General features: G+C 39.4%; 2 protein-coding genes across 6 annotated transcripts in view; both read right to left on the reverse strand.

Annotated features, from left to right (window-relative positions):
• Positions 1-3498: 3498 nt before the first annotated feature.
• LOC139816342 (sperm flagellar protein 2-like) lies at positions 3499-13061 on the reverse strand. Its single transcript, XM_071783812.1, has 9 exons — positions 12191-13061; positions 10859-11801; positions 10252-10583; positions 9269-10039; positions 8195-8970; positions 7017-7739; positions 6501-6774; positions 5674-5997; positions 3499-5171 (listed from the first exon to the last, which is right to left on the reverse strand). Exons 1-9 carry the CDS (start codon positions 12962-12964, stop codon positions 4905-4907), a joined length of 5184 nt encoding a protein of 1727 aa, XP_071639913.1. The 5' UTR covers positions 12965-13061; the 3' UTR covers positions 3499-4904.
• A 5159-nt stretch (positions 13062-18220) lies between these two features.
• The window catches only part of Bsk (mitogen-activated protein kinase dJNK), a 153255-nt gene continuing 147161 nt past the window's right edge, over positions 18221-24314 (reverse strand). For all 5 annotated transcript variants that reach the window (XM_071770743.1, XM_071770734.1, XM_071770762.1 and 2 more), the window contains one exon: positions 18221-24025. In XM_071770743.1, coding sequence (XP_071626844.1) covers positions 23873-24025 — 153 coding nt within the window. In that variant the 3' untranslated portion in view covers positions 18221-23872. The remainder of the gene's footprint in view (positions 24026-24314) is intronic.

Below are 24314 nucleotides of genomic sequence, written 5' to 3' on the forward strand. Positions count from 1 at the left end.
GAAAAAATGTAAGAAATACGACAAAAATAATTTTAATTAAATTTTCAATTGTTTCCACTAAATTTCAATTTATATTTAATTTCCCAGGTGTTATCGGCACGATCCTTAATACAAAATTTTGTATAAGAAACATAAAATTACAAAATATTCATTTCGCTCGCGCGACAGTGTTGCGCGTTCGGAATTTATCGAAATTCTCTGTTTGCGCGCCAAGCGAAAGCCACAATCGAAACGCCCGGCATTAATTACCACTGCACGTAGGATGTAACTAATGACTCGTAGCATAATAAAGTACAATTTGCTGCAAAATTCGAATTGCCACCAGCCGGCCTGACACAGAGAGAATCGAATTTGTTATAATGTATATCGAATCGCACACAATGGCAACGCTCGCACTTGCCCCGACGTTATAATCGCCGAAATTTACAGCGCCCCATTAGCGTACGGAGAACTCATCTCGTTTTATACAAAAAGCACGCGGCGTTGCGTTTGATACGCACGCACGCGTTATAGGCACACGTGCCGGTCATTTTCACGCTTTGTTCACCGTTATGGTCGAATATCAAGTCCAACGCGCATGATTATCTCTAATCATTTATCTATCGACCGGCTGATTATTTTCCGTTGATCCCATAAATAATCAGATGAGAGAAAAGAAGAGATATATATAGTAAATGTGTACAATAAAATTAGAAATTTATCATATAGAGATTTAGATCAACTTTTATAAATCCCATAAACGCGCGCAAGCAAATGGGAATTTTGTTGTGCTATAAAAGCGGAGAGAAAAGATATTTATCGTTATAATTTTCTGCTTTTAAGCTAGAAAAAATATTTTCTTAATAAAAAGTACATATTTGTCTCGTGTAAGAGTTTGTGTTTTATATATGCTTAAACTTTCTCGTTGAGCGCTTCCGCAGAGGAGCAAAGTTTCGCACGCTTTCCGGACATTATTTCGAGTCTCTCTCTCTCTCTCAAATAAACAAGGGAGAGACTACTCGCGAGATGAATAAGGAGGGTAAAAACCTCCACTCTCTCTCAGCGATGAAGCAAGAAGTATTTTTTTGCGAGGAAGAAAAAAGGTGCAGAACGCGCTATTCGTCCCCGTTCTGTCCCCCGCGCCTTTATCGATGCGCACGCTTCGTCTCCGCGGATTAAAAGCGTACTGCCGCGCATTTAGGTCATCGTGCAACGTAGGGGTTTCTGCATTGTTTTTTTTGCACAATAGCATCACGGTGATTTTGTCTCGAATTTCAGATTTTATGCGACCGATAGATCCCGCGTGGCTGTTAAAAATTCAAATTGTCGCTATCATCAAGAGTTATATGACTCCGTTAAGCTTTCCATTCATTACATTTATATTACAGCGATTTTCTCTCATTGCAACAACTCGCAATTAAATTCCCGATCATTTTTAGATATTCTATGTTACGTGTCAATTTGCAGCTTCATCTTGAACAGTTTTTTCTTGAAATAATTATAATTTTTTATCTTAAACAAGAATCGGAATACAACCTTTTAACTTTTTAGTTTAGAAATTTTAAACCTTTTAGTTTATCCCTCGAGTTTAAGAAAAAAAATTGAAAACTGATATAAGTACCAATTTCAAACTTTTTACTGCCGCGTGACTTAAAAATTCGAACGCCGCTTTTATTAAAGAATTATTTGACTGTGTTAAGCTTTCCTTTGGTTATCTCCATTCGTTGCAGTAATTCGCAATTGATAAAGTTTTCACAGTTTGATAAAGTTAATTTGCAATTTAATCCTGAATATCATTTTCTTAAGAAGAGAAGTTTTTATTTTAATCAACATTCAATGTACGAACTTTGAATCGACAGTTTATTTATCCCTAAAGCTTATAAGAGAAAGTTTTTAAAAAATTATCTCAAGAAAATAAGAAATATTCTTTGCTTTAAAGAAGAATTTTTTAAAATTATTTTACAACTTTTAAATTAAGAAAATAGTGATATCTCCCTTAAAATAGCGGGATGAATTGCTGTTTGTATTATATTCATATTGTATAATTTCAAATTAAACAGCATTTCAGTTTATCACCGCGTAAAATAACTATTGTAATAATATTAATATATGTAATAACAGATTGACTATTGCAATATTAATCCCACCGCGCAGCTTGTGCTCGTTAAAATCGATCGTGTATAAATTCGAAATTAACAGATTACAAAATGCACTTCATTGAGACTACAATATTACGTTTTCCGCGTTTATAACATAAATGTACCAAGTTTGAGTTTGACATGGGAAAAGTAATCGTGTCCGGACGCAAATTTGTGGGAAAACGTGCCAAATTACAATCTCGTAATTTCAGGGCGGTGCTCCACGAGGTTTAATAAGCGACGAATTGTAGCGTATTCGCGAACTTATTCCTGCAATTTCATTTGGCCCGCGCGCTGCGCATTAATGCAAAATGCGCGGACTATACGTAGTTTCGCGTTATGCGTCCCCGTTATACGAAATGAATCGTGTAATTTCGCCGTATTAAGTATCATAATCCGAGAAATAACACGGTACGGCTAAGAGTGCACGCGAGCGTTTAATACCATTTTAAAATCTTCACAAAAGAGAGGAAGAGACAGAGAGAGAGAAAAAGAGAGAGAGATAATATATCTCAATTGGTTATCACTGTGCACGCAAGCTAAAATTGGCCGATTAATATCTAAAAATGAAATAATTGAGACATATTCCTCTCATCGCAATTATATGCTTCGTCCTATATAATTTTTCTTCGTGTAAGTTCTGTTAAAAAAATTGCATATTTAAAATTGGCTTAATACCATCCGTATATTAAGTCCACTTCAGACTACAATTCGCATCATCAGAATTCAAGGATAGAATTCTATTCTAATATCTAAATACAAAAAATATTTGCAGCGTATACGCATATAAAACATATTTATTAAATTATCAAAATTATTTATTATCATCTGTACATATTTATATGTATATAATATAGTTTAATATAATTATGTATATAATTACTTTAACAAATTTAACATTGAAGTAAAAAATATATGTACATATTAAAATATACAGAAAATGTCAAAAAATATCTGTTAAATTACTATATTTATTATCGTATATATATTGATAAATATTTATTATCAGAAATACATGGATAAAAATATATATCAAGATATAAACGACATCTAATAAATAGAATTCTATCTGACGCGAATAGTGTCTGAAATAAATCTGACATAAGTGGAACTTGACATTTCGCTTCGACGAAAAATAGGTTTCGAGTCTCTTATTTATTATCGTGTACATATTTGTCTACATATTGTTTAATATTAAAATACGATTTTAATATTAAATTAAAATACATACACAGAGCATATATATAAAAACATCTGTTATTACCATAATTATTTATCATCTTGTATATATTCGTAAACATTTATCATCAGAATACATACATAAAAAATATATGTCAAAATATATACGGCAACTAATAAATAGAATTTTATCTAATGCGAATTATGGATCGTTTAAATTAAATCTGACATAAGCGGAACTTGACATTTCGCTTCGACGAAAAATAGGTCTCTCCGAGCCCTTCCCTCTCTCTCACACCCTCTGTCTCTGTCTCTTCAGCTGCGGTAATCTCTCGCCATCAGCTGTCACGTGAGCTGTCAGCCTGACGTAACCCACCGCCGGACATAAACAATAACACGTCGACACAACACCGTGAACGCCTTACCTTTGTCGCGAGTCGCGATGAACCGTCGTCGATCCGCCGATGACCGCGTCACCGTCTCGGTCTCCCTGCCTCCACGATGTGGACACGCAGCATCCGGATTGCAGCGGAGCGAGCGGGGCGAAGGGCAACACCACAACGGCACCGAAACGGCGTCACATCCCGAACGCGCGAGATGAACGCGCCGACGTCGCAGCGTCGCACTGTTCGTCAATTCGGCGCTCGCGGACGCGCATATACGAGGTCATACGAAGGAACGGACGAACGAACCGAATGAACGGAACGAAAGTGTAAACACGATCGGTCGCGGAGGGACAGACGGAGGGGCCCCACGTGATCGCGTCGCGTCGGATCGGGCGGCGTCGTGCCTGTTCGTGCTGCAGCTTCCAACAGCCGGCCTTGTCGCGAGGACGGCCGAGGCCGCCGCGTTAATTCGGGCGCGCCTGGTCTTTCCCTTCTCCCTTTCTCTCCGTTTCGGTTCTTATCGAATTATCGGCGCGGCTAGGGGCCCCATCGGCGAATCGCGGGCGTCGCGGCGGGCGTGCCGACGACGGTGCACGGATAACGTCGTACGCCGGACGACGACGATCGCTCGTCTTGGAGCGGGGCGAGAGGGGGCACGGAGCTCTGCTCCAGGAATCTCCGCTCCGCCGCGGAGGACATCTCGTCGCGAGACTGTGTCGCGCGGCCGCGAGCTCCGCGGCGGCGCCGACGGAAACGCGGCGCGCTGATTGGCGGAGCCGCCCCGCGGCCCGTCCGACAAGCGCGCCGGCCGCGTGGCGGCACCTGACGGCGCCGACCGATTGCTCGCGCACGAAAGGGCGGGAAAGGATCCCTTATGGTAAACTTGACCTCGCGGGGATGCCTTCACCCTCTAGCCTCCTCGGATCGAGAAATCTGGTTCTCGAGGCGAACGCATGATTCAAATACTCGTGAATCACGATCGTCTTAGACGATCTGTAATTCGCGACATGAATTATTTCAAAGCGAAATCTCGAAAAAAATATTTACGATAATTGTCGAGTCGATTTATAAAATAAATACTCCGTTTAAAAAGACCGGAAGAATGTTCATATATCTCATTTATGTTTATAAATCCCATTTATATATTCATATTTATGCACACTTATTTTTCGTTGATGTTTTATTTCGTGTATTTTTATATTAAGAACTCAAACTTTCCTCATTACGTCGTTCTGCTGTCCTCGTCCTTCAAGATGCTACGGAGCAGATCTGCCATGTTTCTCGAGGCAAACTTTGAAGAAGCGCGGAGCAGTTCGCGGATGAAGCCATGGTTCACCAGACGGTGAACTAAAACGAGGTCTTCTTCGTCGTTCAGCTCCTCGTCCCTCAACTCGTCATACACGCGCGCTATTCCTTCGCCAAGGCTTAGACCGGTTTGAAAGAGATCCGCTTGTGACGCAAGCCACGGCAGGCACGTGGACAGAACCGTCTGAAAAAGAATCGACCACGTAAGCGAGATTGTTTAATTCCAATAAATTCAACAAAAATCAGAATTTTAGATAGATATGTCACGGCATTGTGTTTATCTAATTCATAATACATTCTTAATGCGTACATCCAGCTTATTTTATTAACCCTTTTATCTCCCTTTTGTTTTTAAAAATTTATATGACTCGTATATACCATCAGCCAGGGAGAACAGAAAGTCACAATGAAATCAAAATGACGTCAAAATGATGGTAAATTGACCAAAAAATCATCATTTTGCAGCCATTTTGACATCATTTTGACTTCATTGTGACTTGCTGTTCTCCCTATTCGCTTTTCCAACTAAAATTCCGTTATTCCTAATATTCACTTATTTCCAACTTAAATTCTACTCCACAACGTTCAGAATAAAATTTAGCCTTCCGATGAAAAATCTATTTTTTATTTTAAAGAAAAAATATATTTAATTATAATTACTTGCGAGAGCAAACGAGAGGATTTACCAGACAAACATTCCGCGGCAGCCAGAAGATCACCCTTTCATCCTGCTGAACCCCATCGTGATCTTCGAGCGTTCCATCTTCGGTTGACACGAGAGACTGCTCGTATTCGTATTCGTCACTGACTGCCGACGGATCTTCCACAACTAAGTGTTCCGCTATCACTTCCGGTGGCAAGAGTTCAGACGGATCTATCTCGCCCCGTCCGTTTAGCTGCTGAATCATTATCCGACGTTTCCGATGTAAGTCACGATCGCGGAATCTTTCGAGCACGGTGACAATCTCTGCCGTTTTATTTATTATATAATTCACAATTTCTCGCGCTACCTGGAACCCAATATGTCGCTATTTTTCGTAAAAGAATTAATATTATTTTTTCCGTGAATTAAAAAAAACTTTTATATTAAATTTGCACATAACTTCTTATAAATACTTTTTCCTAAAATTATTTGTTTAAATATTACAAGTTTTCTGTTTTAATTTGAAATGAGTGTGATATTTTTAACTGTCAGTCCCATTATTTTTAAGAAAAAGTATCTATGTTATTTAATTTTGATGAAAGTTTTAATCAGAAATTATTGTCTCTTCTTTCTTCTTCTCTTATTTATATTATTTTAATTATTAAATTTATATTATTTATATTATTTTATCTCTTTCTTTTCCTTTTCCTCTCTCTCTCTCCCTCCCTCCCTCCCTCTCTCTCTCTCTCTCTCTCTCTCTCTCTCTCTCGTCTTATATCTTTTATCTATTATTTAATCATACGAACGCAACAAGTCAATGCTAAATGATGGCGATTGCGTGAATCAGTATTAGCGTAAGTTTCAACGTACTTCGTATGCTTCCACTCGAAGATAATCTCGGCTCAATTTCAGCTCCTTAATACGGCGCTTCTGCTCAACAAGCTTCTCGACGTATCTTTCACCTTCTACTATATCAGTGCAAACTCTAGCTCCCATGGCAAGGGTGAACGCTTTTCCCAAACCTTCGCTAGGATTCTCATCCTTGCAGAAAGCCAATAGCATGGCGGTATAATGAACCGAGTTTTGATTTACCAGATACATCCGATAGAGAAGTTCCTTTGCCAACATCAGCCTCAGTATTGCGCTGTTAAAACAATTCACGAAAAATTGATTGAAAAAGAGAAGCGTGAGGATTTATAGAAAAAACATTGTTTGGAAAATTTTAATCGGAAACATTTGACAGAACGGATTATCGAAAGTGATTAATCAAATAAAAAATTGTTCGAACGGAAAATAAACGTTAAATCAAATTAAAATTGCAGATTCAATCCTTTTTAATTTTTCACTCCACAAATTTTCATTGTTCTCAATGCGTTTTCCACATACCCCGAATCGTTCTCGCTCCTTTCTATGAAGTCGCTCCCCAAACTTGAAACATTCTCGCCTAATTGTGCTTCCTCGCGCAGTATTATATTCTTTATCGTATCGGAATCGCTGTGATCAAGTCTCTCGTTCGAGAAACTCTCGTGCAAGGTGGACATTTCGAGAAACCACAAGGGTGTCGAACGGAACTGCTCGCGTGTGACCGTCTCTCTTGACTCGGGGTCCTGCACCCTGAAGGCTGCTCGGGCTGTCAGTATCTCCTGATGCGACGGCACAGGCAGATCCATCGCGTACAAGACGAATTCTCGCCACTCGATATACTCAGCGGCACCGAACAGTCGTTCGATCAGGATCTCGATATCCGGAGGTCGCAATTGTCGCCAGGCGCACGGCACGAAGGGTGGATAACAGTCTTCCTCCCCGCAGGATACCAGGTCCTGGAGGACGTAAACCAGGACGCGTTCGCTCACGAGTCCGCGCGGGGCGATTCGTCGAAAAATGTCTATTAATCGGCCGAGTTGAACGATTCGGAATCGCAGAGGCGAAGGCGCTTCCCTGATCGGGGCGGCGAATCGTCCGTGATCTTCGGGAAACATTAGAACGTTCGGTCTTACGACGAATTGATCGCCGTCTAATAATAGTTCCTGCTGAATCGGTCTCTTTTCCTCGATAGCGAAGCAAAAAACATTCGCCATTTCGCTGATGCTCTCGATCTCGCGTTTGTATCTTAAAATATTAAATAATCACTCTTTATAGAAATTAGACATATAACATACAACAATCTAAAGAATGATTATTTAACATCAACTAATATTAATTAGAAATAATAAAACCTATAAGTAGTCATTTTAAAATTCAGATAATATTGCCGTTTAAAATTCATAGAAAGCTTTTATGATGTTTTACTAAAAGGATTAATCGCAAGAGTTGCTTTTCATTCAAAATGTAAAAAAAAAACGAATTAAATTATTCTACTATCTGCAACGAAAATAAAACATTAATGCAAAGTTATCAAATTTTAAAAAATTATATAAGCAAATAACAAATCTTAATAAAACAATTTAACATTTTTTATATCAAATGTTTCCACGAAAGCAAACTACTGCATTCTCATTATATCTTGTAGTCTTGTTAATTTAATAAATAAAAGATTAATGCGACAAGTAATTTTTTGAGTCAACCTTTCGACGATATAATCGTGAATGCGATGGAAGGTCTGCCTCATGGTATCCAGAAAAAAGGTCATGTCTGATCGAGCAGCCGCATTCAGCACATCCAATCTCTGATGCATACGACCGATCTCGAACAAAACGGCGTACCGCCATTCTTCAACTAGATCACGATACCTTCTCGCTAGTTTGGCGAACGTCGAATCTGGCGCAGCGTTTCTTTTGCCTTTAATTTCGGTTTTTGGAATCGCGGCTTTCTCCTCCTTCCTCAACGTCTCCAATATCATGGACGAGATGGAATCCGCGATATCTCGCACTTGTCGAACATTATCCTCGATAATATTGTAAACGATGCTCTGGTCAGGATCAAAGCTTTTCGATACGTCCATTAGCAAAATTTCAATCTCGGTCTTGAACTGACTCTTATTTATGACTCGAGCGGAAGCCTCGGTCGGTTCAGCCTTCGTCTTGGACGCCGTTCGCTCTTTATTTTTAACCAATGAGGTTTCCTGAAGAACGTCCTCCAATTCGACGTTGTCAAGAACGATTTTGGAGAACCGCGATTCCTGCAGTGGCTTCTGCGACATGGAGGTGTAATAATCCTGAAGAAGCTGCATAGTGTCGACAAATCTGTCAACTTCGGTTTGCAGGATTCCGATGTACACGTTAACGAGGACCACGGCTCCCATCAAGGTCCACTCATTACGCAGCGTGCGTCTTCTCTCTTCTTCAGCCTCGTGTTTTCGCGCATCGCACAGTTCCCACAATTCTGTTCGAAAGCTGTCGACCTAACACGATAGTTTTAAGATTCTCAATAACGAAAAGATTAATATATGTATATATAATGGTGTATATATTATCAAAATAAGAAAATCGCATATTAAAGTTAAATTGGGATTAACTGATTTAATAGCAAAGCCTCTCTTTTTCCTCACTTTTCCACTATATTATCATTTTCTATTTAATTTATATTAGATTTTAGTGGTGATGAAAAAGTACTGGCAATTGATTTATTAAGAATAACAAATTATCCTTTAATAATATATCTTTCTTTTATTTATAAAACTTCTATGTGTTTTAACTTACTCGGCAATGCAACTCGCATTTCATGTCCAAATCTTCCCTAAGATCCTCATCAATTTCATTAAAGGCGCGATGAAAGTCTTGCAGTAAGATCTGCCGCTTGTCGGGTCGATCAACGAACCTCATCAAATTACTGAGAACAAAGTTCTTGTAGGGTAGAACAGCCGATGTGTGCATTCTCTTTAAGAAAAGAATCTCTTTTAAATTCTCAATGTAGGCATGTTCAACGCTCTCCCAAAGTGTAGCCAAAATTTCGAGTAAAGCTGGAGGCTGGAAGAGGTCTAACCATTGCCAGCTGCCTTCCCCAGGTCTGACATAACCATCTGCTAGCTGCGTTTGAGCTTCCAATTGTAATTCACGGCTTTCAGCTTCAATGTCTCTCTTCTCTTCGTGTTCTGAGAGTTTCCATTTAGATTTCGGTATTAAACGCTTGATAACAGCCACCTTCGTATCAATAAGAGATTTTTGCTCATCGTGATATATCTTTTCGGAGAGTTCCAAAGATTTCTTTTTGTGAAAATGATCCGTGATAAGTTCGGCCAATTGTTTCAAGGTTGGAAGATCGAGAACATTGTAAAAAAATCCATATGCAATATTTTGATTAGCGTAATATTCGTCCATCGGGGTAGCATCGTCGGGTAAAGGTATACAAGGTTGTTCTTGGCTGTCTATTGTCTTTGGTTTCGGCATTGTCTTGATATAAATTGTCATGAACGTCGGGGAAAGAGTAGTATAATCTTTTGCTCTTGAAATTGGGTTCGGCAATAATCTGGACTGCCTATTAAAATTACATTAACTTTTAGAAAATCCATATTACATAACAATTAATAAATAATTAAATCAGTTTAATTCAAGATTCAAGACAGAGAGCGAAATCGAATTGACGCTTCAACGCACTATTATAAAAACTGTGAACAATAAATGAATCTGAATATATTAATAAAGTTAGTAATATTAAATATCTCCTCCGAATCAATATATTAATATTTATGAAGCCATAAATTAATTTTGACATGAAATGATCGAACGCGCCTGCATATCGCAAATGTGTCGATCTCATCACCGTCGAACACAATCCTGGGAAATGAAGAATCGATGTCCTCGATGTTGACATTAGTAAGATTGACGGGATCGGGAGGTAGTTCGCGTCCTGTCAACGCTTTCTCCAACATCGCCATTTGCTCATACGTATTAGGATAATTTATTAATACCCATCCCTCAACGTTTCCGATTCCTTTTAGGTACTCAATCAATATCTTCGTATTTAACTCGTTCGAAATCGGTTGACCCAAGGTGAGAAACTCGTAAGTCCATTTGCCTAAACATCGTAGATAGCATTAGTTGTTATTCTGCGATTAACAATAAATTATTCTCGGCTTAGATTTTTCAAATTTCAATATTCATTAAAAAAGAACTAATTGTCTAGATACAGTACTATTTTATCTTTAATGAACTGTATGATATTTGTATATGTTATTTGATGTTATGAAAGTGAGAGATCATTAATTATAAACCGTGACTTCGGGCTTGATCTGATAACAAAAATTTGATTATTATTAATTGACTTGAATTTATATTCTCAAATTCCTCTACCTATATACGCAGTGTCACTTAAAATCGGGTCCATATCGTCATAGGGTATCTGTCTAGGTGTTTGCGTTTGTTTCTCCTCGGCTACGCTCTGCTGGGGCGTTGCTAATTTTGCTGATCGTTCGATCTTCTTCGGGTGACGCTCCCTCGAGTCGTCCGTCTTGTTTTTAGCTTCCAATCTCTTGATGCCTTTCGTCGCTGAGCTGATGTTCAGATCGATGTACTCCACGTCAACCATTTCCCGCTTGTACCTCTCCAGACAATGATTGATCGCATCTTCCATCGTCAGCAAACGAATTCCGGTGTTTTCCAACAACTCTCGCAGCTGTTCGTGCAAGGTTACATTTGTTATGCCCAAGATAATGGCCGCGACCTTAACTCTAGGCACTGGACAACCCACAATTTCGGCCGGATAAGGATATAAGATCTCCAACAAGCGATGAACGATGTAACCAAGCACAACGCAACCTAGTCTGTAAACTTCTTCAGCTTCCTCTTCTCTTTTTGGTACGAATTGATCCCAGGGCGAAGCTAGGTCCTGATAACTCTCAAAGTCTGCATCAGCCAGAGATCGCTGACGTTCCAATTCCGGCTGAACTAATTTCTGCTTTTTTTCAGCTTTCAATTCTTTTTCAATTTTTTTTTCTTCGCTACTTCTTCTTGTACCATTCTCCATATCTATCACATTATCGTCTTCATTCATTTTCATTTTTTCTTCGTTTTTCATTTCTTCTACATCTTCTTTTTCTTCGATATTATTAAAATGATCCATAAGTTTAAATATCGGTTGATTTTTCAAAAACGACATTCTGCATTCGTTCCAAGCGAAATTTGGGATATGATTACCATTCGCCTGACGACAATCAGCAATTTTTACTGCGATGTCCGCGAAATCATTTATAATCTCTGAACAGATGTCTTGATGTTTCTCTTTCATCCCGCGCACCTTTAAAGTGTAAACATTTTACATTTGTATCTTCCATATAAAAAAAACAATTTTTTAATAATTAAAATTACTATACCTCTCTTATTTCTGCGTTTTTTACATTCAATATATACATATATAAATATTTTTTCAATGTTCAAAATATTTAACTTTTGTATATATGTATAATGTCGTCTTTTGATTTTGTATTCTAATTTTTTCTAACCTTTTTGCTTTCTTAAATTTTTAAATTCAAGTACTATTCTATTCTTTATCCTGTTTGTTTTCATTTAATTTATATTAGTTAGATTTTATAAGTATTTCGTGTAACCACGGCTTATATTTTTCTTTCCATTCTTAGCAAAAGAGATTTTGTCTTAGGGCATGATAAAATATTGTCACCCACTCACTTTTTCCTCGCGAATTCTCCGTCGAAGCTCGCGCATTCTGCAGGCCTCCATTTCCACGTCCTCTCTCTCTTCCTTTATTGTTTCTTGATGACGATCTTCCCTCAATCGCTGCTCGCTCTCTCTAGCCTTCAACAACATCTCATCAACCATCCTACGATTCTCCACGATTCTATTTCTCAAGTCTCGCACCTCGCACAGCTTCCTCAACATTTGTTTCTCGTAGCGCGACTGATCCAACACTCGTCTGCCGAGAGCCTCGTCGAAGGATCTGTCCTGTTTCCTCAGCAATTGTTCCCAAGCCTCCGCCATCATGGTTGTTTGCGTCTTCAGCTTTAACTCGTGAGATTTAGCCGCTTTTTCGCTGCGCTTCTTCAAGAAATCGATATAATCCGCGGCAGCTGCGGGATCCTCGACCTCGTGGGACACGTCCAAAGATCTCTTCGAGGGGCAACACTCGACCACTTGGTATCTCTTCTTCGTCTTGCGAGCCGGATGCTTGCGAGTGAATTCGTCCAGTCTTTCGCTCACCTCCTGCTTCTTGTCCGGCAACTCTTCCGGGACAAAATGCTCGATCGGCTGTATCGCAGGATATTCCATGAGGGCCTCGAATCGCTCGCGTTCTCGTCTGCAGGCTTCCGTGATCGCCCAAAACTTATTTCTGTGCCAGTGAACGGTATCGGCTGCCTCAATTAACGGTGTCGAGAGAGGGTCCTCGGGTGGGACGTATGGGACTGGATCCTCGGACACAATGGAGACATTGAATCTACTGGGCATGTACTTCCGCTCTTTCTGAAGAGCGATGAAATGCAGTCGGTCCTTACCCTCGAGGCTCAAGTAAACCTTGTAGAAGAGCTGGAGAGACGCAGCGCCTTTACCCTAAAGCGTCGTTCGTAAAAGTCACCTTACAACATAGTGTCTAGCATTTTTATAAAGAAATAAATAAATTAATAAAAATTGATATAGAAATATATGTCTATAAATTAATAAAAATATTTATTTCGAGATCAGCGATATCTGCAGTTTTTTCAAATAATAATGTTCACTTTAAAAAACTCGAAACTAATTAAAAAAAATTTTAATGCGTTTTTTATTTTTTTCCCTAGAATCCTTATAGCCAGTTTTATTTTTTAAAGCTATCTATTGTGCTGCTTCTTCTTCAAGTGATACTTTAGAGATCTCCTCGATGCACTCGTCGCTCAGCGTGACGTTAATGAGCTTCAGCCAGATTCGCAGGGTCCTCAGGTTCACCCTGGACAAGGCGGGATCTCGCGTACGAAGGATGGTGCTTAATTGATTGCTAGTGATTATGTCGTAGCTGTGCAGGATCTGGGCCAGCAGGGTGCCGTCTCTCGTGTAACGACCGAACGTCTCCGGCGTGAGATCCATGATCGCACCCAGTCTCGTACGCAGCCATGCCTTCAGCGCACTGGCCATTTGTGGGAATTAAACGATTTTACGGAATTTCGAGCGTCTCGGGACCCAGGAGTCGCGTTTCCGACGTTGACGACGTGATCGAGACATCGCGACTTGACAAATGTGATCGTACGAAATTAGCATCGTATGACGTATACACGTTTGATAACCGCGGCGAACGTCGAATTTTTCGGAAAGAGCAAAAAATGAATAACGTGGAATGGTAATGATAAAGTAATAACAATAATGTAATTTTAATTTGTGCATTTTTTATTATGCATAAAAATGTTTAGAGACTTTGGTTTTTTCAAATATATTTACAAATTTAATATTTTTAAATCTGTTGCATATTTATAATGTCTGATAATTTTATGTTTCTGAAAATATTTTGTGCTTTTAGTCATTTCATATTTACATACTGTTAAATTTCATATCGTTTATTCAAAGTTTTTGAGTTTGTTTAAATGGTAATTGCTCGTCAATAAATTAAAAATATGTTGTCGCTATTGAGGCAGAACGTAAAATATGCTGCAAAGGGAAGTATTTACACAAAAATAGGAAACCCAGGTCCGATATTTTAAAACATCAATTTAAATAACCAATAATTCATTCACACATACAACATGTGGTATATATATCTCCTTTAATATTAAAAATAAAAATTTATAAATCATGCATATAAAAAGTGTGTATCCTTGTTGTTTTGCTTCTGCTTTTCTTTTTTTATTATTCCCTTATACTTCGCTGCATATACACGTTACAGGCCTATAGTACAGACAGGTAAAGAAAATCGTGGTTCGTCAGCTTTTCTTTATTATCGATTTCGGACCAACAGCAGCGTCGCATTGAGCATTGGTTCGGCTCGCCAAGAAATAATGTACGGATATCTCGATTTCTCTTGTGCGAATCGAAATAAAATCTTGAGTCGAGACTCTCTTGGGATAAGTACGCGCGTGAGAGAGAATCGTTCTCTCGTAGTGTCGTCTCGTCTTACGTAAGGATAAAAAAGGACGTGCACGGCTCCTCCGTGTTTTCTTCCCAGTAGGGGAAAACATGGGTGAATCGAAAGAAATTCGGTCTCGTGAAATAAAATGGAATGATTTTCTTTTTGAAAACATTTCTTATATCATTTTTTAGACTTTTTATTCGAAAAATATTTTGATACCGTTTAAAGAAATAAGTAAAATTGAAATAAAACAATTATTTAAATAATTAATTCGTTAAATAGAACGTTACGATAAAAATATTAAACAATAAAATTTAACAATAAAAAGTGTAGCTGTAGGTTTTGGAATAATTTTATAATTTTACTTGTAGAAAATTTTAATAATTTTATAACTATTAAATATGCTAATATTTACCGGTCTTTAACATTTTTATAATTAATCTTAAGTAATTCTGAAAAAAGATATAACTTTTTAATTTATTATTTACTTAAATAAATAGATAGAAATATAAAACAGATTTGAAAATATTTCCAAGAATTATGAATCTAACGTAGCACTGCTTTCGAAGCCTAAAAATTCCCAGTTTCTTAAAATAAACCTCTTATAATTTTTTGCCCATTTTTCGCAAAATCGCTCCTGATGAGCTTTGTGTATGTATGTATGTATATCCCTAGAAAAATCCAAAACAGAAACAAAAAGGCTATCGATAAACGCGACTTAATATATTGGCATATCTGCGATACACGTGCAACAATGACTCGCGTGAACGAAAAAATTCGCAGCTTTTCATGAAAACTGAAACGCTTTCACTTTTACGATATCTGCTTTTTGATTGATGAGTGCCCGATTGTCTCGAATATACCGAAATAACCTGGCATCTTTGATAACGATTTCGATACCCGAGACAATGGGGTAGTCATCAATCAAAAAGCAGATATCGTAAAAGTACACCTTATACTTTCATAAAATATTGATACTATGTCGTACTTTGGTATCATCCGTATATCTTGGTAAAAATATTTTTGGCGATAATTTTGTTGTCCGTCGCAACAAGGAAAAGAAGACCATCGAGTATCCACAAATAAAAATTTCCGCGGTTTCCGAATGTCGAAATTAATTTTTTCGATTTACTTCGTCGAAGTGCAAGGAAAAAAGAAAACGCCGTTCCGAGGATTCGCACGACGGTTCAACGGTGCCAATGGAAATAGAAAGAAAGAAACACGGTGGAATTTCTGATGAGGCTCGGCCGTGCAGCCTGGTCCGTATCGGTGGAATAATTAAGTACAAATGACACGACGCTCCTTGGATTTATTCTTCGTTTACTCGATACTGTTGCACTCACTCACGTTTAATTGGACTCTCATTCTTGTTTCAGTATATATTCCTCGGTACAATATAATACAACTATAATGATCGCAATAATAATGGTAATAATTATTAATTAATAATATTAATATAATAATAATAGTAATATAATAAAAATCACCATTGTCTTCACCATCGTCGTCGTCGTCGTCGTCGTCGTTTCACTATAATGTATTTATAATATTTATACCGTGTGGTATGTGTGTGTGTATGTGTGGATCCATACAATTAAATCATCGTATCGCCGCGAGTATAAGTATATAATTACAATCACTTATTAATATTCACAACTTAATAATCGTTCACCATTGTTCTTTTCTTCTTTTTTTTTTTGCTCTAGAAACAATGCGCAATTATTGTGTTTGCCCCCGTTCTGCCATTCGTCTTATCGCTCACGATCATCAATTATTAATCATTATTATTGTTGCTGCTTAATTGTATATACAGAAGAGGTATATATTCAATAATGTTAATTAATATTAGTATTTATAATAATTTAAGTTTACGCTTCACACGTGACTACTGTATGTGTGTGTGTGTGTTTGTGTGTGTGCGTGTGTCTCTTTGCGTGAGTTTATGAGTGTGTATTGATGTTTCTAGAAAAAAAACTCGTCTTACTTCCGTTATCTTTTTCCTCCTTCCGCTTTATTCCCCCCTATTATTCTTGTATAAGACCACGTGTATTTTTGAGAGTTTTCAATACAGAGTAAAATTCTCCGACAGCATTCTTTACCTTCGACTTATCATATCAGAGAATTATTCTGTCGAGAGTCACTCTCGTACAAAAAATCGAAGTTAAGAGACTTGTTACATCGGACTTATTACGTATGATTCTCAAGTGGATTCCTAGCGAAATTCACTTAAAGCTCTCTAGATTTGTAAGAGAGCTCTCCTCTCAAAAATCAAAATTTGAGAGAGAATAAAAAGTCACCGCTCTCAAAGAGGTAAGATATTCCAATCTAGAAACTCTCGCGAGTACCTACATCGGGCTCGATAAAGTCTCTACGTCTACAAGAACAAATCCGGTGCCTGCCAGATTCTCGATGCCCCGATAGGAGATCGTCAGCGAGGAAACGGGCGAGCACCGACGTCGAGATTTCCAGATGTCGATCGCTTCGATCTATTTTCATAAGCAATCCGCCGACGCCGATTCTCGCGCCGAGGACGAGGCCGGAGTCGAGTGAGGGACTCCAAAAGAGTCACATAGATCGGAAGAAGTACATTATTGCTCGGGCGATTGGTTCTCTCCCCTGTCGGCAGGGGAAAATCACCGGGATCATCGATCGGGCAGGCGTCTTGGTGGATCGTTTGGCCAAAATCAAAATCGATCAATGCTAGACTAACTCACTATGGAGCTCGAAATTCGATGCCAGTGAGACAAAGTTAAAAAAAAAACCGCTGACTATGCGCGACGCGTCTTAATTGATATTTTAATTCAACTTGTCACGAACTGACGGAAGAAGAATCCCCTCGTCGAAAAGGAGCTTGAAAATTTCCCACGTGGCAACGAAAAATCAATTCTCATCGACCGATTTCCGATTCTCCGCGTTTCGCGCGTGCGAAACAGGAGCGTCGCTTGGAGGAAGAGCGCTCCAATTCTTCCTACGGCATCACCGGAAGTGCCGGACTCGCGATGGAATTCCACCGCCGGCGTTTCCGGCGCTACGTCTTTTTTTTTCTACGTACGAAGGAACGGGCTCGATAATTACCTAGAGATATAGCCTAAGTGATAACGTGGAACACTACTCTGTTCGTGTGTATCCCTGTTTCTGTGTTTGTATGTTTCCCCTCTGTCTCTTTCCCTCTCGTTCGCTCGTTCTCTCTCTCTCTCTCTCTCGTTCTTTCTTTCTCTCTCTGTCTCATTCTTTCTCTCTATCTCAATTTTCTCTCGCTCTCTCACTTTCGCTTCTGTCCTAAGGACTAATTTGCTTTATAAACTAAGATGTCGCCTATACGCGATATCTACCTCATCGCTAAGTTTAGCAACATGGACATTATTATTTTGTTTGTCTTTGTCAAACTCTCTATCTCCCCTTTTCCATCTTCCGCATCCCGTTCCACCCTCCCTCTGCCCACCCAAAACTTCACTTTATCGTTCAAAATATTCCATTTTTGTTACATATTAACCGTTCCCTTTATCGCGCTAAGAAAAAGGATTATTGTTTATATCATACACGCATCATACGCGCATACACACATAAACGCATACATTACAGATACACACACTTTCTCTCTTGTTTTTAACCAATTTATTAATTATCTTCGCCCTCGTATTAATCACGATGATGTTTCTGCCGGGTTTCTCCTCTCTTTTTTTCTCATTTATACTCTAGATTCTATATGTATGTATATAATGTACGGATTGAAATTTTCCCTGGTTTCGGAAGCGATTTCGGCGGCTGCCAAGACGTCGACGGGATCATATCGCGAGTCGAGGACTCGATTTTGCTTCACGAACGCGCAATACGGTCGCGGTATCCTCGAATGGCGTAAAAACATCGAACGAGCGAGGCCGAAATGCGAGAAGCGACAAAAATCGGGAATAAAATCGCGCTCGACGAAGGAACAGTTACCCAGGAGTGATCAATTCAAAGACGGAAAAAGCGAGAAATTGAATGAAGAGAGCCTGAGATACAACGCGATGAGTCGCGTATAGTGGAATAGAAATGAGAAAATGTCACGACTCATTAATTATATACAGTAATTATTAAGATTATGAATGCTCGCAAATGCGAAATCTTGATTTTTAATATCTACTCCTGGTTCCACGTTCCTGCGTCGTGCATCGATAAATCGTTTATTGCTTATTAAATTTGATGTCCGATCTTCGAAGACGTTACTTTAACAAAGCGACAAAGCTCCAGACAGTCGTCATTCAGTTTCACGAATACAAAATGTTCAGGATAAAATAGCAGAAACTCAATATCGCCAAGGGGAGAGAGAATTAGAGAGATATTTCACTACTAAAATAACGTCTTCGTCTTTAGACTATGTCTCTATTCTTATCCCCTATCGTCTTTCGGTCTCAAGTGTTCTAACAAATGTGGTTTCTCTTCCAAGGGTGTCAAGAAGGCACGTGACTGAAAGATACCCGCTATTCTCTACAGTCGTTTCCTCTCGCTCGACGATTAGGCGCGCCTATTGCCCCCATTTCTTCTTCTTTTTTCTTCCTCTTTGCCACCGATATTGCGCGTTCCGAGCGCGTCCGCCGGATTATAACAATCGTATACAGTCGTGTTCTACGTATTGAGAAGAGTGGGTTAAAGTAAGTTCCGATCCGATCGCGATTGATTTGCGATCGCCTGAAGAAACGCGCCGGGGAAATCGTCGTAGCGCGGCTTTTTAACGAGACATCACACACCGGGCGGATACATCCCTCCCTCCCCCCTTCCTGCCCAGCCTTCTCGCTATACTTTAATCCTCTTTTTATTTTTATTATTATCCTTGACTATTTTATTAATTTATTATATTACTTTACTCGTTATATCGTTACTCGCTATCGTTTATTATCCTTGCTACTACGCTTGCTTTAACTATGGAAACGAGAAGAACGTGGTACGAGCTGCCACAACTACGGTATATGTACGTATGTGTATCTATATCTGTGTGTGCGCGCGCGCATATATGTGTGTGTATTTTATGTGTCAGACTGTCTACGTCACACACGCACACACACAGAACGTTGATCGAGGACAACGTCCTCCGGTGTGATCCGGGTCGCGCCACCGCCACCCCCCCCCCCCCATCGTTCGCTTCGATAAAAGTTTCCGAAACCGGGCAAATATAATTATCACTTTGCTCTCTCGCTCGCTCTCGCTCTCACTCTCTCTTTTTTTTTACATATCCAAAAATCTTTAGAAATTCTGTCTTGCGGTATATATAGGTATACAAATATCGCGGGGAGAGATTATCGTAGCGAATATTATAAAATTCTCAGTTTTTTCTCTCTTTCTCTCTTTCTCCCTCTCTCTTTCTTTTTCTTTCTTTCTTTCTCGTTTCGCAGACGGGAAAGAAACGTCGCAAGCGATTTAGCGATTCTCGAAAGTGATTTAAAAGATTGTGCTGGCTCACAAGAAGGAGCTGGACGAAATTTCATCAGGAATCACATAGTTCACCGAGTTTTCCTTCAGCGCGCTCACTGTGTGAAGAAAAAGGCTTTTTGCAGCTTGTAAAATGGAAAAATAGTTGTATCTCTTTCTTTCTCTCTCTTTCTCTCTCTCTCTCTCTCTCTCTCTCTCTCTCTCTCTCTCTCTCTCTCTCTCTCTCTTTCCCTTTCTCTCATCTCACATTCTCACCTTCAACCGCACCTCGTCTTCGCCTTTCGGAATAGCTACAACTTTTTTTCTGAGTTCTTTCTTGCATTTTTTCCTTTCTTTCCTGTTTGTTTTTTTTTTTTCGGTTAAGTTCGACGAGAGTCGATCACCCTGTGAGTACACGCACGAAGGGCCGCAGAAGTTACCCTGTGTGCAGGTGCAAATGCCCAAGAGATATAATCTGGGTACGCATTTTTTAACTGCTAAGTATCGTCCGCTGATTAAATATAATTGACTTTACTTAACGTGCATGATGGTGGCGAGGGCCGTAAAATATATCTCTTATGTGTTATAACGCGTTCGTTCTCGAGGTTGGATACGTGCGCAATAAATTTGCGAAGTGGTAGGGCGGAAAAGATATAGCTAGTCCACGCTAAACATTGAAATGCCACTTTGAAAACAGAAGAGAAAGTTGGCGAATCGAAAGACAGACTAGATGGAAATTTTCATTCTAGGAAATTGCTCTAGGAAAAGAAACACTTGTTATTCAGAAATGTCGTGCGAGATACTAGACGAATATGATTTTTTTTCCTTAAAGACTGTCTTTAACAGACAATCCCAAAAATTTTGAATTTATTGTCTAATTAGAATTTTATGTCCAATCCCCAATTATGAAGATTGAAGAAACATAATTACATAGAATGATCCTTTCAATTAACTTATGTTTTACGGGATTAACACCTAGAACGCCGGAAAGATGTTGCGTTCGATTTTCATCTTAATCACATTACTTTCGATGAAGTGTGTTATTGCAAAATACAACAATCTGTAGATATACGTTTTTGACGACGAATTTTTTAGGCGCGTAGAGTAAAAAATAGCGCGGCAAAAGGATGCCAAAAGTGTTGTAATGATACTTCTTAGTTTCGTAATGAAGAAGCTCGTTCGTATAATATGCGTATGGGACATGTACACAGTGGTTGTTAAGACGCGAAAGAAATGCGATGATGGAAAGGGATGTTCGTCGTGGATCTACAACGCGACGACTAGTTGAATTTGTAAAGATTTTTGGCGCACTACTCTCCGCTTCCGTACACGTGACAAAATCGAGACTCCGCTTATTTGCAGCACATACTTCATAATTTTTAACCGTGTGTGTGCGATACAATTACGTGTAATTAGCAGTATCATCATTAGACTTTTTATTATAATTAGTGTTACAAAAGCTTGATTATATTTGGATCGGACTGTAGCAATATATTCACATAACTATCGTCGTGGAAAATAAAAATTTAACGTTTACATTATACAATTGTTCTTCACCATCATTCATCGATTCGCTATTTATTTGTAGATTCTCCTCGTCGATTCACGTAATAAATACAATTATTTTATATAATTATCATCATTATCATCTTTATCAGCATCATCGGCTCTCCCAACCCAGTTCACTCTCGTCCATTATTATGTACCGTTTTGCGATATTCTAGTCAAAAAAGTGTTTTCTCCTTTATATCATATTCCCCTATATATAACACGAATCACACGATCTATTTAAAAGAAGAATAATAAAAAAATCAATAAACATTCGGCAAAGATTCACATCTTCGCAAAACAAACTAAGCGAAAACCGTCCCTTTTCGCCGCTTTCTATGCCGTAATCGATTGCAGTTTTATTCCACCGATTATTGCGTCGATTTAACATCGAATTCTCTCGGTTACTTCACCGATTGCAAAATATTAAGCACCGTGAGTTTTACATCGCGCGACACGTTGTACGCGAGATTGCACGAGAAGGGAATAGTAACGTTCATCACGCTACTACTCGGGTACTAAGGGTATAATCGGTAATCCCGGGACCTGACGCAGCGTCCCTGACGCAGAGATCGAGCGTTGTGACATTGCGCTACCTTATCCTTTCTCTTTCTCCCTGTCGATTTGATAAAATTAATTAGCGTTCGCCAATTTGTTTCTTACTTGACTACGAACCTACGAATATAATGAATCGCGCATCTACTGGCACTGATAACGACCGAGACGAAAGCACACAGAGCGGAGATGCGAAGTATCCGAACGAAAGGTATACGCTTATATAAAAAAAAAAATCTGTATCGCGCGAGATCGTGCGGACACTCTCGTTCACACACAGCACTAAATTCACAATAATCAATTATTATGTACAAAAAATCCTATACCCCATCGATCGCGTCTCTTTCCTTTCGCAATCGGTTTTCGAGACTCAGCGTGTAGCGGCGTCATTCCTTCTATTTCCCTCGCACACACGCTTCATTGCATTACGCGGCATGCATATGTCGTACGGAGCCACATGAATTAAATATTAACAAATATTACCTAACTTATATATTTTCCTCGCGACTTCCAGCGACTTAATAAAACGAAATCCTAAGGATAGCCTCGTCCAGGTGATCGCCCGTTACATCCGCGACACGAAGATCGAGCGATTATAAGCTCTGTAATAAATTTTCCTTTACCTCCTTACTCTGTTATCTCTGTACCCCGTACTCCAAAAGGGCATAGGGTATGTCATATTAAAAAGTTACAATACATGATTCAGATTTGTATGTTCCCGTATGTGCTTAACAATGGTAAGAAAAATATATAGTATATGTTGCTCGCACGCAAACAATAAACACGCTCGATCGGTCTTTTCGGAAGCTGTAACGGGCGATCGGTCACTTAATCCTCCGGAAGTTAAAGAACAATCAGTTTCTTTTCCGACGTTTGTAAAAATTCATAACGGTATCACAGGAACGATATTTCTACATCGTTTCTCTTTCGCGTCAACTTTATTGCTATGAAATGCACGGCAAACATCGTCCGTGATTACAGGACGATCAGAGAGTACGAAACGACATCCGCTTTCAGGTTGCAGAGCGAATAAATTTGTACCAAAAGGAAAGTCAAGTAGACGCAACGAGGAATCGAAATAAAAATACCGTACTGTAAAACAAGGGCTTAAGGGTTCCCGGAGGAGGTGTTCGGAGAGCTCGCGTTGATCGAGGAAACGAATAAACTGAGGGGAAGAGAGAAGATACTCGTCCAACAACCCAGGCTGGCAGTAATTGAGGAGAGGGACAACGTGATAATTTCTCTTTCATCCAGGCAGTTCCATCGCTCCCTCTCTGATCCTCTTCTCTGCGAACTTGTCCTCCGACCCTGAAGATCTCCCTTATCCGAGCTCCATTGCTCTGGTAAAACGTAAAGAAAGCGACGAAGGTGTCTTGAGTGTTCCAGTGGCAACCTGTCAAAGGTGCCGCATGGCGGTCGCGAGTCTCGCCCGCTGCAGAAACGTTTATCCAAGTCCACCCAGATCATTCCAGGAGAGAGAAGATCGAACGGGGGAATCGTTAACTGATCATCTTCGAGACTAGTTTCGTCACTTGATCACATGTGCTGCCAAAAAGATTATGATTTGTCCCCCCTGCGACACTCGACAGAGTAAGCTTCTCCCCTTTCCATGTTTTTCCCACTTGCATTTCTTGCCTTCTCGAAGAAGAGGGAGACAGATTCGTGGACGTCGATTTATCTTCTTTCTTTTCTTCATTCTTTCTACCCTTTTCTTACTCCGGTTTCCCCTCCCTCTCTCGCTACGACGCTCCGGGGATATCCAAGCGGTAGGTCAGACTATCCGGATGCTTTCTCGATGAGAAGGGGACCGTGGATGGGCTGCTGTTCCGCGGTATCTACCGACTCCCAGCGCTCTCTGACGACTGAGCGACCGCCGCGGGATTGTGGCTTGTCTCGTACTCCATTACCTCTTGATAGATCAGCTCCTTCCACTGGTCCACCGTGTGTTCCCTCTCGTCCACGCTATGGTCATACGGACCTGGTGCGGGCTGCAAAACATATCAGATTTTCTTGTGAATCATTGAATAAAACGGAGATTAACAATCAATTTTGTATTTCATTAAAGCAAATGGGAAGTATATTTTGTTAAGAATAATTATCGAGATTTCTTCATCACGTAAAAAAATAATTATTTCTTAACTGTTTTTCATAACATTTATTAGAATTATTTTTTCCATCATTAATATTTTAAATAAGCTATTTTTTTTTAAGATGCAGAAAGATTTTAATGTAGTTTCTCAAATTAAATCAGTGACTATGGTGAATCCTGCGGTCTCC

Source organism: Temnothorax longispinosus, chromosome 1 (assembly GCF_030848805.1).
Source record: "Temnothorax longispinosus isolate EJ_2023e chromosome 1, Tlon_JGU_v1, whole genome shotgun sequence".
Taxonomy (NCBI): Eukaryota; Metazoa; Arthropoda; class Insecta; order Hymenoptera; family Formicidae; genus Temnothorax; species Temnothorax longispinosus.

Excerpts from the sequence above, each read along its gene's own strand:
- LOC139816342 (XM_071783812.1), bottom strand. The coding sequence starts at position 12,964 with ATGCCCAGTAGATTCAATGTCTCCATTGTGTCCGAGGATCCAGTCCCA. Across the intron at positions 11,802-12,190 it reads GGAGAATTCGCGAGGAAAAA|GTGCGCGGGATGAAAGAGAA; the intron begins GTGAGTGGGTGA and ends TACACTTTAAAG. Across the intron at positions 8,971-9,268 it reads AATGCGAGTTGCATTGCCGA|GTCGACAGCTTTCGAACAGA; the intron begins GTAAGTTAAAAC and ends CTATCGTGTTAG.